A 17,180-nucleotide genomic window follows, 5' to 3' on the forward strand; every position below is an offset into this window, starting at 1 on the left:
AGCTGCAAAATAGGCAGAAGTGAATCTTGAAAGCTATGCCTAGCAAGTGCAGCTCCTACTCTAAATACACAGGAAAAGCTTTGCTACCTTCATGCTACTGCAGATTCTATCCTCTTCCAGCAGAAAAGATGTAAAAAAATGTGGATATTACTATGTGACATTAAAGGGAAGGTTTGAGAAAGCAGAGAAATGTTGGGACAAAGTTAAATTGTTATATTGCACTCAAAAAAAGCAATGTTTCTTCTCCAACCTGTTTAGCATGTCAAAATATTTTGAGTAGTGACTATGGGATGGAAGGAAAAGATTGCAAAGCAGAGCCGTTAAATCCTACTGCAACTGTTTCAGATCCACGGGGACTAAGGATAGGATTTGAGATTCAAACAATTCCCACGAGCTGTGACAGAAATAAGCACAGGTTGCCTCTGACCAAGCTGGAAGATCACAGAAATCCAAGCAAATGCAATACCTGTGCTTCTCACATAATTAAGATTGCAATAGTTTCAGTTTGTACTGGTGAGGATAGTGGGGACACCGTTCCACCTTCCCACACACTCTGAAAACATCAGGCATGTCTGTGCAATATTTGCCTACGTCCTATACCTGTGCCACTAATTACTATTTCTCAAACGTTGCGGTGACTTGAGCAGCACAGTGAGTGACAGTTTGTTAGCATGTATTGGGTGCAGCAGCAGGGACTGGCATAAGCTCACCCCCATATACGAGTGCATCTTGGAGCATCACCAGAAGATTCACGTGGCTGAGAAACAGCAGTGGGGGGTACACAGATACACTGACTGCAAATTATTTAGTGGGCTCAAAATTAATAAAGGGACATGCTAGAGTAAGTCTATTTGCGAAGTGTCATGAGTCACAGAAGAGACAGATTTGAAAAGATATTAACTATTTCAACTCTTTCCTAAGAAATCTGCATGCTGACTGGCATACTCAAGACGCTGGTCATTGATTATATGCAGTGGGCCCAAACTACCACTAGTGGATTTCCACTTCCAGGAGAGATGACCTGACAAGCCTAATGTCAAACATTTCTGTGTTATATCTACGTTAAATGGAAGAAAGTGAGACCACATTCATCCAGCTCTACATCAGATTTTCTCATCCAAGAATGACTGAATTCTAAGACAGCTAAGACACACTGGAGTATCAAGACAAATTTCAACAAACCTGGAAGACTAAGGAAACTCAGAGTCAAATGAACCCTTCAGTAATAAAGTTACTATTCTGGACCTTTCGCTGTAATCAAAGAAAGAATTATTATTTAAATCTGACACAAAATTTAAACTTAGGTTTACATAGTAAGAATATAAACTGTACAAATGCCTATAATTCCTATCTTGATACTTGAGAGCCTTGATTTCGGCTCTCAGGAAGAGAAAATAAATTCACCATGTATGGAACAAACATAGGAAGTGTGTTTTGACATGGACATTTATTGCCTTAATTAGTTTCTATCAATTACTCTGTTATCGAAGACTTGTTGTAGTGATGATAGTCACAAAATTTAAGTCAGCGAACATTTATTGTCTTCTGACACTTAAAAAAAGAGAGAGAGAAAAAGGAAAAGAAAAAGCCAAAAACTTCACCAATTCCTAAAAGTGTGTAAACTCATATTTAAACCAACCTCTTCTTGGTCGACATCCTTGTCATCAACATTTAGCTCTGAAAGATCAGCAGCAAGCTTCCTACCCACTTCATTCATCCACACGTCCTCACACTCTTCGTTTCTCCACTTAGTCGCACTGAATTCAATCTTATCCGGCAACGGGCTCGCGACGCGAGGTATGGGGGGGACGGGTCTGGTCCCGTTCAGGCCTCTCCGGGAAGCTGGATGTCTCACCAAGGCTGGTTTCAGCTGCAGAGGAGAATGTTTCTCCTGCAAATTCTCCCCTGAGTAAGACACAACCACACGTGAGTGTGTCACACAGCACTGACCAGAACAAACTTCATCCTTCATTTGTATGTGAGGAAAAAAAAAGTCATGATAAAATGAGGTGACATTGAGTGTTATAAATCACATTTGTGAACTCAATTGCATTTACTGTTATAAGTAGACTCCAATGACATGGTACAAGCAAACTGTAATAAAAACAGTAAGAATGTAAAAACAGCCGCGCTGAGCCGGATCAAAGGCCTCTCCCTGACAAGGCAAGGAAAGGGTGCGTAGAAGTGTTCAGAAAGGAGTCAGAGGCTTCCTCAGTCAGAGGTCTGACACTGGCTGCCCCACTCTCCTGGTATATGCCCAATTACTCTTTCAATAAACTCTTGCTTTTGGCCGTGACAGCACCCGGCAGTTTTGAGTTCCCCAAAGGCATAGCAGGCGTACTTCCTCGCAGTTAAAACCTGGTGTCACGGAGCCCCCTTTGCTCACTCAGGTACGCACACAGGCATGCACACACACACACACACACACACACACACAGAATTCGATTTCCTATATGAACAGTAAATAATCATTTCCTATCCAACTGTATTTTTATACTAAGCGTAATGTGAAAAACTTTCAACATCCCTCCTCCAGCATCTGTTTTCCAAATGCACTAAAACAAATCTCTGAATACTTACTTGTGCACATTTTCCAACATTTAAATTCACAAAGTAATTAAAATAGTACCAGACATGACTTCTTTTGTGGCTTCTTCTCTAACTTCCTGACTCTACTTTCTTCATCTCTCTGCATTTTAAGCTTAGTTACCATTCACTTCTGCTTTTAGTGTCTCCTTTTTTAAAAAATATAAATCAGTCTATTTCATGCATGTGGGTACCAACATATACTTAATACCTTTAAAAAGTACTGAAATTTATCTTAATTCAGAAAAAACAGTAGCACTCTAGCAAACACTAGTGTAAGCTATGTAACAACAATAAAGTTATTCTAAAGAGATGGAAAAAAAAAGAAAATCATATGGAAAAAACACAGAAAATCAGCAAGTGATGAACACAAATTTCCAGGGTAAAAATATATGCATTCAAGGTGCAGACAATTTCCAAAGAACTAATTCAGAGAATTTCTACATACACACAGAAATACGAGTTTCAATTAAGATGAAATTTAAAACTAACTTCTTTAAACTAATGCAAAACTTGTGCGAAAAGGCTTACTTTGCTTAAACCACCTATGCTTCATGAATAATTAGGAATCTGTTTAAGCTAAACTGATAGTAAAGTTATTCTTAACTTTAAGTAAGATTTCCTTTAATAAGTATTTGAACCAATTTAGCTAAGTGTATTTATACAATTATGATTAAATAAGTTTAAAAACTATTTCAAGTTAACTAATGTGTACATGAGGTTTTTAAAGACAGTGGAAATCAGACCATAAACAGTAGTCTTGGCCTTTAGTCACCAGTGTAAACTGAGATGAAATTAGCATAGATTCCACTCATTAGAAGTGTGGCTGTTTGTAACCAGATTTTAAAGAGCTCTTCTGAGAGCTAATAGTTTGATATATAAGTTTCAAAATACAAATAGAAAGGTGAAAAGGCAAAATGCAATGAGTAATATTTTCTACATATGCATTAATGCGAGTACTGGAGGTAACAGGTCTTTTCATATTGGCTTTCTTTGAAAGTGCTATATTTTGGGGTCTGTTTTTGTTTTAGCTTGATGACACATTGTTCACTAATATGTTATGAATAAGAAAAATAGTATTGTTGCATATCATACTTTATCCCACATACTTACAAGACAGAAGGAATGAAACACGCCAGTATATAGAACTACTAAATCAGAAACATCTAAGTTTTTTTAAAAAGCCTCTAGTGGTGTGACTACTGAAGTGCAGGTGTGAAAGTCTCACATTTGGGCATTGCATAATTCCAACTTTACCTGCCACCACAGGTCTTTGGACCAGCTTTTGAAGTCACTCAAAGTACAAACCTGAGATCAGTTTTCACTGCACATGGCAACACTCCTACCTGCACTGTCTCCTGCCTTCTGACTGAGAAGCTTCTTCTGTGAACTTGGCTTAGGCAATCCTTCGAAGCTCTTCAGCGGCCAGGAGTTTGAGAAGTTAACGGCGTTATCTTGTGACTTCTTCGGAGGGTCAGCAGGAGGGGAGACGTGCTTTGGACTGTTTTGGGGGGACGACAGAGGATAGGACGGCAGGATGAAGGCCCCCTGACTTGCACTAGAACCTTGAAAGGACAACATATGCTCTGCTTGACTGCAAAAAGTTCTCTGTGTCTTGCTGGAAAAATTTAGGCTGGCACAAACTGAACAAAGACAGAACAGTATTTAGGATAATTAGCCTCTCTGACATCTCTTATAATAGTAATTTACAATGAAATAATACACTCTCGGTACAATAAAAAATGAAGGTTAGCATTTAACCTGAGTGACAAACTAAATTCATTCAGCTGTTATAAAGCCATTTTTCAAACTGCACTGTCTCTCAAAATATTGATTTCCTTTTTCTGCATTTGATGAAATGAGTTTGAGCCTAAGCTATTTGGCAGTGATGCTTTAAGGAAAATATATTTTTAAAAAAATCTATAAATAGATAGAACATAGTTCTGTTGCTTGCTCCTCCACATTCCAAGTCTGTATAGCAGAAGATTTACAAACACTATTCTCAAAACTTGGTGATATAAGAATACAAAATAAAAAAGAAATACAAATGTTACCAATTCTACTTCCTTTAAAAATCTAAAAATACAAACAATTATTTTCTCCTAAAAACTAGTAGATCGAAAATGGAAAGAAAAATGTCGATTTAGAGTTAAATTGTTTTAGTTGTTTTCTAGAAAAAGCAGATGCTGAACTCATAAGAATATAGGGAGCAGAACTGTTTCCCACATACACTCAAACTTTTAACCATGCAAGGGCATAAGAGGACAAGCTTTAGCAATGTTCCTGACACATCCTGGAAAGATCTCTTTAAATAGGACCATTTCAGTGACCTGATGGAGACTACAAACCCAGAAACGATCCCACCGCAAGCAGGAAAGCGCAGCCCAGGAGCGAGAACAAGTGACACAGCGAGCTGGACTTGGGTAACCTACTAACTGCCATCCCCAAGAAACTCAGGCCGTTAGTTACGATTAAAGCATAGAAAGCTCCTTTACAAACCAGGTAGCTCCAAGGTCTCGGCCTCTTGCTCCTGCCTGCTTTCCAAGGCAGCAGCACCCTGACACTCCCCAGGGCCATCCTTGGGAAACGAAACTGAGAAAACTAGGTCAGGCATAGGGTGGCATTACAGGAGAAAGGCTTGAGTAATGATAATAGCTGGCACAAAAACTGCTGGCAGAGAATAAATTGGCAACTACCAAGCACCTGACAGCATTTTGAGGACAGAGGGGAAAGGACAGAAGATTGACTTGGCAGCTGTGGAGGCAAAAAACAAAGAAGCAATTTCTCTTTTCTTTCCACAGGTATTAGAAGAACGCCGCAGCTATAGCCCACCACCAGCTAGGAGTACAGTTAGCAAGGGAAGTTCCTAGGTATCTTCCAAGAAGGATTCAGCATAACCACTTGTCCCACAGCTGTAGCCAAGTAGCCGGAGCCACTCCAGCAGCTTTGCCCACAGATTTGGTATCGCTACCATCTATTCCTCTGGACAGCGAGTTCATTCCTTCACTGAATGTACATCTGGCATTATTATTATTTACGAACAGGGAAGCTTGTACATGCTGCCCTCCTGATTTATCCCAGCCTCCATCTCTTGGATTAGAGCACACTCACTCAAGTCCTTAGCCTCGCTTTTGAAACTAGCAGCAAACACTGCCTGAAAGAGCAGTGCCCTGGACGTCTGTCTGGCAAAAACTGTACGGAGAGCGCCAATCAGCCGTCAGCTAACAGTGAGTCTGAGACCACATTAAAACAAGGATATGAGAATTAAAAGCTTTACACAAACCAACAGCGTCTCTGCAGGACACTTGTCTCCAGCTGCCGTCCTCTGAAGAAGCGACAAACCTTTGCCTCCGCCTGCGCATGCACATGTTAAGGCTCTTCCAGCCCTGCATCTCTGCTGCCCTCACCACAGTACAGAGCACCGAAGGAAGTGTATTAACTAGCGCCAGAGAGGCAAGACTCGGACCTGGCTCCTGCCGGTAAGCAGGCTGGACTGACCTGACACATACTACTGGAACTCTAAAACACAGTTTTTCAAGAAAAGTTCAGATTCTGTTACACTGATACAGCCAGATATCAAAAAAGATGTGGGCTGCAAATTAAACAATCATGAGTGAGAAACAGGAGTGAGGAGCTACCACTTCGGTATAGCTATTAAACAACATTTTAGTTATAGTTTAAATAATCTAACACAGAAAAAAAGAGATATGTCCACAGTAACATGCAATGATCTACAATAGAGTTACTATCTATATACCTTTGTCTTGCTGACAGTTATTTAATCCTAAAAATTGTAAATCAGAATCCACACTACCACTCTTCCCACGTGTTTGCGTGTATCCAAGTTGTCCACACTTCCCTGAAATATGTGGCTGATGAGAGCCCATAGCACCTTTCAAACGGAAAACATAAAAAGCAGGTAAATACTTAACATACAGTATTTAACTCAAAATATAATTCATCATTAAATATGATTGGAAGACTTTTTTTTCTAACTCGATGTGTAAAATCTAAGCAGTTTGAAAGCTTTTAATGCTTCATTCAAGAGTTTCTAAGCAACCCTCGAATACTGTTCATAGGCACAAACTAGAAAAATGGCTGGTCGCTCATCCAGGGCATTGCTCCAACTCCCAGAATTGTGTGTGTGTTGGGGGGGGAGGCGAAAGAAAAAACAGAACAATCTCTTCTTTCAATATATGACAATAAAGCGAAGACAACACCTCAACCCCCCAAAACACAATCAGTTTCTTTAGAATGATGCCACTCCTAGCATAATAATAAGTAAACTTTGCATGCCACACATGTCGGCCCTTTCCAAACAAGGCAAAGTATACAACATGCTGCCAAGCAAAGAGAATAAATCAAGTCTGGTCTTGCCCAGTTTCTTCACATGCCTTTTTGCTATTAAGATACAAATCACTGAGTCTACACTGGTAGCATAAATTAAGTATAGCACTAAATCTACAGTCCCATATAAAACTAGTTTTGAAAAACACAAAACTTTTTATCCTTTAAAGCAATCTCCAAAGCTCACTCTTCAGAGAGCTTTCTACCCTAACTGATTATATAAAGCAAAAAAGAGAAACTATACGAACCAAGAATAGGTATGTACTTACCTGCTTTCCTGAAGCACCTGCAACACATAAATATCACCTTCCCTACAGCTGTTTATATAACCACATTATTTCCTTTTGGTCATGCCTTAAATGGCCAAATCACAATAAATGCTGTGAAAACACAGTGCTGTCTGCAAAGATGCTGATTTATAAGCTCCTAGATCTATCTAAACTAATGAACATCTGTGTGCTTAAAGTAGGATTGAAAAACTGTGGTTTAAGTTTTCGGAAGACCTACACTTCTCCAAAAGCATGAACAAACTACTGCAGTTCACTTCAGCTGGAAACACAGTCCTGTGCCTACTACTCAATTACTCGTAGTAAATGAAAATAGATATTAAAACAAATAATCAACAAATGATAAATCATGTCCATCAAACTACAAATTTATGTTCTTCTAAATCTATTTCATAAATGGCAGATACTACCTGTTTAATAAAACAGCTACGTCAATACTTACCAGCACAAACAGAAGAATGCTCTGAGCTAAAATCTATACTATTCTGAAATAAATTCCTTGACGATCTTTTTCTACTAAAAAATAACTCGTCACTAACTGGCATTCCTTGAGAGGGTCTTAACTTTGGAGACTGAAGGAAGTCATTGGGTGGAGAAAACTGTAAGAAAAAGGAAAATAAAGAAACATGTATGTGTGTGAACACAACCTTCAATTCTTTACAGACACCAAATTATGCAAGCAACATCGTTTATATAGGCCCCATCACTGCCCATAACTGCCTCCATTTACACTAAAATTACACAAATCACTGTCAAGAGTGACAAGAAACGTGCTGATGTAGGGCTGGACTTTCCAGCAGGTTTCAGAGAAGATTAGATTCTCACTTACACTGTTAGTGGACAATTGCTTAGTTTAAAGCTTTTGACAACCAGGGAAAACTTCAGAAGCCTGGATACCAAACGGATCTGTCTGGATCCCATTTCTAATGAAAGATCACATAGGAAGCCAGCAGGTAAGAAATGCCTCCGCAGGATCAGAGCAGAAAATCTCAACACTAAGAAATGAAGAGAGGGTTCTGATTGCTAAACATACATTCAGAACCACGACTTAATTACAACAGTAGCAATGATATGGTCTCTTTTCACCTTTAGGATGCCCTAAAGGGCATTAGCAAAGAAGACGCAGCAGCTAAGTGACTTGTTTTAGGTTATTGCAAAGCAGGATAAAAGAGGAGATGAGAACTGCAGGTTCCTGGTTCTGTGATCAGGCTGTTAGAGCAAGCACATCATTTTCGATTTGCACATACTTCAGTCTGCAGAAAGATGCATTCCTTAATGCAAAGTAAGTGAAAAGTGCTTAACTTTTGTTTTTCCATACAGACAAAACAACGTATGCAAAAAGAGAAAGTTATTCAACAGTGACATGTTTGTACAACTTTGCTCAGGTGTTCAAATTCCAGCTACAGGAATAACTGGATATTCCTATAATATAGGAATAAAAACTGTCTGCTTTCTTATACGCAAATTTTAATTATAGAGGTTATAAATTTGCTAAACACAGGCATACAGGGTGGTGGCAAATAAGAAATGCAAACCTAAAGTTGCCAGATTCTTCACTGAAAATGGATGACAGATCCTAGCAAACAGAGTTCTCAAAGGGTTCAATTTCATTTAATTTCCACTCCCTTTTCCAGTGGTGCCAGGAACCATTTGGATCCATACACCAAAAGAAATATTAACCTGGCACCGGACCCCCCACTGACACAGGTCGCAGGTCACTGGAGCACTGGGTGAGTTGGAAAGTCCGTCTAATCAAACATCCCTTCTCCAACAGTGATCTACGGTATATTCCCAGGCAAGAGATAAAGCGTAGCGCAAACATACAACGGCATTTCCGCAAAACGCGCCCTCAGCCTCCTGAAAACCGTGGCTCGTCTCCCAGAGACCTCCACTTCCACGTAGAACGAAAGAACAGCTTTTATCACACACACAGGCCGACCTCCACTCTCCTTTAATCCTTGTTATCCACCGTGGAAAACAAGACTCCCTGTTTCATAAAACTAATTTCACAGATCATTTCAAACACTTGTTATGGTTTAGATAAAACCCAGCTATTAAGCTGTCCAGTTAATTTTTACATTAGGAACTGAAGTGCATCACCAGACAATGAAGTTACAGGGACGTACATGCAGTTCACGCACACCTCGCGACATTCAGCTTACGACACTGGCTAAAACTTCAGTAAAACGCTCAAATGTTGTGCTTTGCCCCGAGGGCACGGTTTTGGCAGCGTGTTCGGTGATCCACAACGTCTATATTTGACAGGGGAAAAACCCATGAGGTAACTCTTATCCTGCAAGAGTTACCATCCCTGTTAGGTACTCTGTGCAGCACACACAGTTTTCAGTGTAAACACAGAAACACTTCCCTACCAAGAGACCAAACAGGAACTTAAAGCATAGTATTAGCTTATTTAGCAGCAATTGTTTAGGAGCTTCATGGAGCTAGTAATATTTACAGAACAAGTTGCATCTGGATTTTTTGAAACCTGCTTCTGTACTCCAAACTTCAGGCAGCGTTTTTTTTTCTGACAGTTTACCTAAATTGGAATTATAAGCAATTCCAGTGAAAAGGGAACAGAGCCGGTGGGGATTGCTAACAAAGACAGACATTGAGGTGTTCCTACGCTCATTTGTGCAACCTCTCAAGAATGGCACGACAAGCTGGGAAACATGCTTGGTTAACAGCAGGTTACCTTCAATTACTCAAAATGAGCACCTAAGAGACCAGTAAGACTGTATCAAGTCCTACAGAAAATATTTATATTTATTTCAGGATAGGTATGATCTGGTTCCATTAAGGTTGGAATTGTTTACCTCTTCCAAGACTTAACCCAAGGAATGAGAGCAGGCCTAACACATCAGTGGCTCCAGGAAGAGAACATTAACTTCAGCAAATTCAGACAACTTCATACATTTAATTTACAGATAGAAAACAGAGTGTGATAAGCGTGGCTCTGCCAGCTCAGGACAAAAACAGAACTAGGCCTTACTGAACTACAAAGGAAAAAATCTACAGAGCTATGACTTCATTAAATCTCTTTTTGCAAAGATTTAATCTCTCTAGAAAACAGTGTTCCACAGATCCTGTTTCAAGGTTCCTGTAAGTATATGCTCCAGAACGTAAATTTGCAGGTGTTAAGAGCAATTGATGCAACGTCCTTAATTCCGCTAGGAACCAGGAAAGTTGTAGCCTACTGATGCAAAGCGAGTGGTGATGGCAGCCAGCGTCCCCCAAGGCAAGGGCCGGGAAACCAGGACTACTAGAGCCGGCTGTCGAAGAAGCTGGAGTTCAAAGGCAGAGTTTCTCCTGCAGCTTTGACAGATGTGCACAGCTGTCAGGAAGGAGACCAGTACAAGCACAGTGAATTATGCTTAATTTGATGAACTCGTGTTTTGCTTTCAGGAAGAAAAATAGAAAGCTGTGGTGCTATGAACAGCTATAGCCGTCAGTTCTAGCATGTAAAGCTCTGAAGCGTGAAATCATCCAATTTTACCACAGAATACTAGTCGTCAAAATAAACAAAACATGCAGATTAAACAAACGCCGGTGTTAAGCGATTTATGCAGCGAGCTCTAACAGCCGCGCGCTACGCGACCTGCGAGTGCCCACCGCGGCGGGACGCCCCACGGCGCAGCGTTTCCGAGTGGCACCACCGATGCCGGCCCCACAGAGTGCAGAACCCCACGCTCCCGCGTCTCTCCTGCCATGCTCACGACTTCTCCAGGCCTTTGGTAGCGTTTGCCAGCTCCAACTTGCATTTTCCTCTGCCGTTACGCACGCGAGGAGCGCTGTAAGATTTAGCATAACTAAGGCCTCATGCAGAGCTGACAAATGAAGAGAAATCCTACGCTTGCACCCGTAGTGAATATGCAACCACCGTTAGCCGGTGACATCTCCAACGCTGAGCGTGGCAGCCGCCTGTACTACTACAGTCACACCCCAACTTTGCTGGACAGCACCCTGCACAGAACAGGCACCCTTGCTCACGGTATCAGTGCAGTCAGGCTGGTGCAGTACTCACTCACTGGAGCCCAGCCAGCGTCGCTGCACCTTTTTGGCTGGGTATGACACAAAAACATATTCAGAGCACTTCAGAGGTGACGAGAGTAAAATTTCATCAACAAGCCAATTTAACATCACTGACAGAAGCTGCATTTAGAGAAACCCTGAAGGCAATGTGCTTTATCTACATTACATTTTAGTACATATTAACTTATGCATGTTTAACCTCACATCTTATCAGATAAGCAAAGTCTACGCAGGGCCTTGGACAATCACTGCATGGCATGCCCCTAAAAATACTAGTTAAAAATACTTTTAAACATTAAGCTCATTTCATGCACCCTTTCAGCCACAAAATAACTCCCAAAGTTAATTTTTAAACAAATTCATCTCAAAGGAATGTCTGAATTAATAATTAAGTTTTTACATTCACATGAACAAGCCAGCTACCCAAACTTTCTGCAGGACATGCCTTACAAAAGCAGGCAGTTATGAAGACATACTGGGGGCAGCTGGTTTTTTTTTCCTTTGATTGCCTAATGTCCCAAGGTAAATAGCTTTACTTGTACAGCATACAGTAATCTCGGTTAACAAGGAACATCTTCAAGTATAGGAAACACTGTCCAAGTTTAGGCCATATATAAGCAACTACAGCATCCTGAGTGAAAACACAGTTCACCTACCTGCATTATAGACATGTTCTAGAGGACAGGAGCAATTTCTTTGTACCAATGTAACAAAACAAACACCATCACAAAATCAGCAAATATTATCCTAAAAATCAGAAAGCCAGATAAAGAGATGGTCCCCAGCCCAACAGGGCTTTACAGTCTATTCAACGGCTGCAACAGTAGGACAACACAAATGATCGGGATGTGAAGACAGGGTAACAAGGTTGTCAACCCAGAGTAATCAGCTAAACGCTTCAATACTCCAACTGCTCTTGTTGCTTAAACTTCCATTACAGTAAATGAGGATATAGTCAATATGATTCAGGTCTTGAGAGCAATTCACCTTATCCCCACTTAGGTAGCGGGCCACGAGAACGGCCCTCTATACGGACTGCCCCGACTAGCTCTCCGTTGACAACGAGACTGCTTCAGCAATTACCGTGTCGATACTAAAATGAATCCCCACTCCATTTCTCCCCTTAGGCACACATGGATGCCCAGCAGCATTTGGCTTGCTTTCCAACAGAAAGACTTCCTGACACATTTTTTTTTAAAGCAAGGCTGCTCCTTTACCTCGAACAGAGTTCAAAGATGTGGGACCTACATTAAACTATGCTTTTGTCTTTCACAGGAGAACGGTTACAGGCAAACCTTGGCTTTAAGGATATGGAGGAAGAAATTGTTGGAATCTGAAAAACTGAGTGCCTTCCGATTGGCAGACGAGCGTAGCCAGCACCAGCTAAACAACTGCTGCTGAAAAGATGCATGATTATTACAGAAGTCCATGCAGACTAAATTGGTATGAGACTGACCACAGAAATGAAGCTACTCCTTGAGCCAGGTTCAGTTTACATTTGATTTAGTATGTCTTGGAAGAGCTGGGCAGGTCAGCAGCCGTTAATCCAAAATGATTTTTAAAATGACAGCTCCCCCAAGCCATTTTTTGAAGGGTATTTCTAAAATCTTGTTTGCGGCTAGCATGCTCTTCTTAATGGTCCACTGCTAAAGAAATAGTTTGCTCTTTCACAAGGACTGAATCAGACTCTTCCAACCTGTTGAAAGTAAAACCTTCACTGCTGAACTGTATCAGATGTCAGGTCACTTTCCGTAACTGGAGGAATAAGGCTTTTGACATTTTTTACATCAGATGAACCATACCACTGAAGCAGGTCAGTAATGCAGGCATGATTTTCATACTGTGTTCATTTATATCTAAGTCAAAAATGGCAACTTCCAAATGCTATCAAATATGATACCAAACGTTAATCTTGTCAGTACTTACCTGCAAGTAAGCACAAATCTATGTGGAGAGAGGTTATGCTTCAATACAAAATGATTTCTGGTTTACAGGAGGTTTCTAGTTATTCAGACGTCTTTGAAGTAAGTGTGCAAAAGAAACACTAACATTTTTTCTTTTGGCAGAGTGCAGCTGATGATGACTTCAAATTCTGACAACTCAAAGTTATCAGTCTGCTTTCTAAACTTAAGTATGCAAGAAAACAACATAAAATGGAAGTGAGGGGTAAAGAGAACAAAGTCAGAACGTAAAGGGAAAAGACAGGAGCAGACAGCATTTCCAGGAGGCACAGCATGCCTTAGAAAAAATCATTAGATACAAAAAAAAAATAGTTCTTATTAAAAAGGAATAAATATAGAAAATGTAAACAGTGTTTTCTCTCTGTAATATCTGTAAAAGCATTTTCATTGCCAACCACTGTATACTACCTGGCAGCAGTGAAAGCAAAGTCAGACTGGTTAACTTCAGCTTGAGTCTCTGACTCAAAAGGAAAGAAAAATAAATTCAGGAAAAGAACCTACACAGATATTCACATACAGTTTACGTTCAAGATGTTTTTAACAAATAAAGGCTGAAAATGATTCTGCTCTAATTTTGCAGAAATAGATGGCACAAATGGAAGTGCTACATCTATTCATAACTAGAAATAAAGTGGAACATTCAGCATAATGTACAATGATGTAAGAAAAAAAAAAAAAAAAGATCATCCTGAAAGGAAAGTGCTAATGGAAGTCCTTGCATGATGTTATACAACGGGAAAGGTCTTCCAAGGAGAAAAGAAGAAAAGCTATCATCCCACACAGACAACTTTGGGGACTGAGGAGAAGAGACAAGCCAAGTGGTTGGGAGGGGAAAAGAGTCAACCTGAAGGTCTTTCCATTTTTTCACAACAGGCTTTACAGAAAAATGGTAACTAGTTCCGCTGTAAGAGGGCTTCCTGCAATTCACTCCCAATCTGCACTCATTTGAAAGGGATACAAAGACAAACCAATCCCCCCCCACACACACACTCTTAGCACTGGTAGTTTTCTCAGTTTTCATACAAATTTTATGAGATGGGGTTTAGACCCATGAAGTTTACACAGCACACATACACTAAAAAGCTTTTATCACATCAGAGTCCAGGATGTTACTTACTGAACAGAGTAACTCATTATTGCTGAACTGAAGCCATGAATATGAAGCTATGTCTCCACGCCAAATTTAAGTTCGCTTTTTAGCCATTCCTAAATGCACTTTACACATGCAACAAAATAGATATTATAAACCAACTGCTTTCTCTTTCTCCACCCAGCAGAGCAGACTCTGTGCAACCCTCTCAGTTTACAGGAAAAAATGTAACTGCATGTGCAAAAATAGTTAAAAAGATTAGAACCATTTCCACCGCAGCTGTGAGGTCAAGAGGGGATTCTCTCTTAAGGAACCTTCCACCATTCCACGTAGGAATGGGGAGGCTTTTGTTGTGTGTGCTGGCTGGCTTGGCATTTGCGTCCCTCCAAAAAAAAAAAAAATCCAAAAAACAGAAAACAAAAAAACCAAAAATGAAACAATCAAAACCTACCCAAACCCCACCAACCACACAGTATACAACACAACTCAATTTACATAGGGAATGCTGCCAGCTAACCATTATTTCTACCTTTTGTTCTAGTTAATAGTGAAAAGCTGTTTCAGAAAGAATACTCTGTTTATAGAGTGTTCCCTGTACACTGACCCTATCCAGTATAAAAGAAAGTTACTCAGCTGTCCAGTTCCTAACTCAAAAAGATCTTTAGGAGTCTGAATAAAGATAATGTATACACCAACTACACGTGACGTGTACGCACATACAAGCATGAACATGAACTCATTCAAGATGTATACTGTGCAGCAATGTTAATTAACATTCCCTTATTAAGGGACTTTATTAAAATTTAGTCTTCACTAGACAAGAATGCATTGCACTGTTGATGAATGCAGCCAACTCGAGAGCAAGTTACTGAGTGACTAAGAACTAAACTCTGAATACAAAAATAATTGTAGTGAGGAAATATTCTATGCAGATTCTAACCTTCTAGCAAGAGCCACTTGCTTACATTGGTTTACTACAGAACAAGTTATGCTAAATTAAACAACCTGTCCCATTAAAAAAAAACCACACATGTAGAAACACACCAGAAGGTCTTAAATGCATGGATATCCAAAACACGTCATGGAACAGAGCCACTGCCAAGATTAAAAGGACCTGAATAATTTTTCGGAAGTCTCTTCTGGTCATGGTTGCCGATATGGTCAGTAAGCAGTAAAATCTAAACTGAGGTCAATCAGAACCACTATCTCAGCCTGTCCTGCACTTTTCCTAGTCAAATCAGATTAGGGAACATGAGCCACATACACATTTGTCAATTCACGGATTTTGTTACAGGTCAGCGTGCTGCCAAAAAGTGCTAGCTTCAGACACACTCCAGAGCTCTGCCTTCAGTCCCTGAAATGAAGCAACTTGTCATTTTTCCTTGAAATAGTGTCTGTATCTAGGAAAGTCAAAATTTTTCCTTAGTCCTTTGTTGCTAGCAGGTCCTCTCAAAGACAAATGTATAAACATAAGCTCTGAAATACTCTCCCCCCCCCGGGTTTCTGCTACCTGTAGTGACCTATTTCTGACAGTGACTAGACATAAGAAGTGGCTTGCAGAGCCCACCTAATTTCAAGATTAATATTGCTTTTGCAAGCGATAAGTTTTCTGGTTTCTACTACTGTTAAACCTGTCACAAGGAGTTCCTGAATTAGATTTCCTACATCAATGTGTTTGTAGAAATCCTCGTGTGTAAAACATTAGCAGTATTAGCTGTACCTCTAAACACCTTTCATTAAACCTTAGACACCAACTTCTGTGCCTTCCTCCGCAGCACCCTTTGGAAGGACAAAGCCCAGGATCCAGAAGCACATACCTGCTCCGTGCCCTTTGGGAGAGGCACCTTGTGTCCTGAGCCGCCTTCCCTGTCTCCAGCACTCTCGTTCTCCCAAGGCAGTTTGTTCTTCCCTTTACCCGCACTTAAAACTCTTCTTGGGCACGCTCCCAAGTCAGCACAGGCGCTGTGAGAGCCGGAGCTCTGCGCAGCGTCCCTTGCGTGATACCCGCAGTAACTGTGCGCGCTCTGGGACCGGTTGCCGGCCAAGAGCCAGTCCGTGTCTGCTCCGCGGGGCAAGCACGATCCCCTGCCGTGCCCGGAGCAAGGCAGAGGCACGGCATACTCCACGAGCCCCTGCTCCGTTAGCTTCGGCAAGGTCTTCCTGGCCAGCCTGGCCTGCACGGCGTGCATCACGCCGTCCCCATTGTCCTGGAGCTCCACAGCATCCACAGCCTTGAAGAGAAGGCTGGTCTTGCCCGGGCCCATGCAAGACGCCAACAGGGCAAAAGCCTCCAGGGCCGCGTGCCGCACCCGGCGCTTGCTGTCCACCAGCGCCGGGGCCAGGTCGAAAGCCAGCTTGGACAAGTCCAAGTCCTCGCTCGGGTAGGTGAGCAGGGCCACCATGCAGGCGTTGAGCACCTCCTCGCGGACGCGGGAGTTCTTGTGCTGCAGGTGCTGCGGCTGCAGCAGCAGGCCGAGCACGGGCCGCGGCCCCGCCGCCTCCATGAGCCGCGCCAAGAGGCGCCCGTTCTCCAGCCGGACGGCCAGCTTGGTGTCCCCCAGCACCTTGGCGGCCGCCGCCACCAGCGGCGCCGCGAAGGCCTCGACGCGGCGGCCCAGGCGCAGGGCCAGCACGTGGGTCGCCTCCAGGGCCCCCAGCACCACCTGGAAGTTGGAGTCCTCGAGCAGGGCGTGCAGGAGGCCGAGGAGCCCCAGGAGGCCGGGGGCCGGCGCCGAGGCCACGGCGGCGGCGCCCAGCGCGGCCTTCAGCTCCTGCACGGCCCGCGCGCGGCCGCGGTAGTCCTCCTGGTCCAGGAGGCGGGCGCGCAGCTCCGGCGGCACCAGCCCCGGGCCCGGCTCCGCGCCGGCGCGGCGCGGC

General features: G+C 42.1%; 1 protein-coding gene across 1 annotated transcript in view; it reads right to left on the reverse strand.

Annotated features, from left to right (window-relative positions):
* TOGARAM1 (TOG array regulator of axonemal microtubules 1) overlaps positions 1-17,180 on the reverse strand; it is a 41,685-nt gene that overhangs the window by 22,205 nt on the left and 2,300 nt on the right. Inside the window, exons 2-6 of the mRNA XM_062577709.1 lie at positions 16,121-17,158; positions 7,663-7,819; positions 6,344-6,478; positions 3,933-4,229; positions 1,640-1,905 (exon numbers count right to left, since the gene is read on the reverse strand). Of these exons, the coding sequence (XP_062433693.1) occupies positions 1,640-1,905; positions 3,933-4,229; positions 6,344-6,478; positions 7,663-7,819; positions 16,121-17,158 (1,893 nt within the window). The remainder of the gene's footprint in view (positions 1-1,639; positions 1,906-3,932; positions 4,230-6,343; positions 6,479-7,662; positions 7,820-16,120; positions 17,159-17,180) is intronic.

Source organism: Rhea pennata, chromosome 5 (genome assembly GCF_028389875.1).
Source record: "Rhea pennata isolate bPtePen1 chromosome 5, bPtePen1.pri, whole genome shotgun sequence".
In the NCBI taxonomy this organism is placed as follows: Eukaryota; Metazoa; Chordata; class Aves; order Rheiformes; family Rheidae; genus Rhea; species Rhea pennata.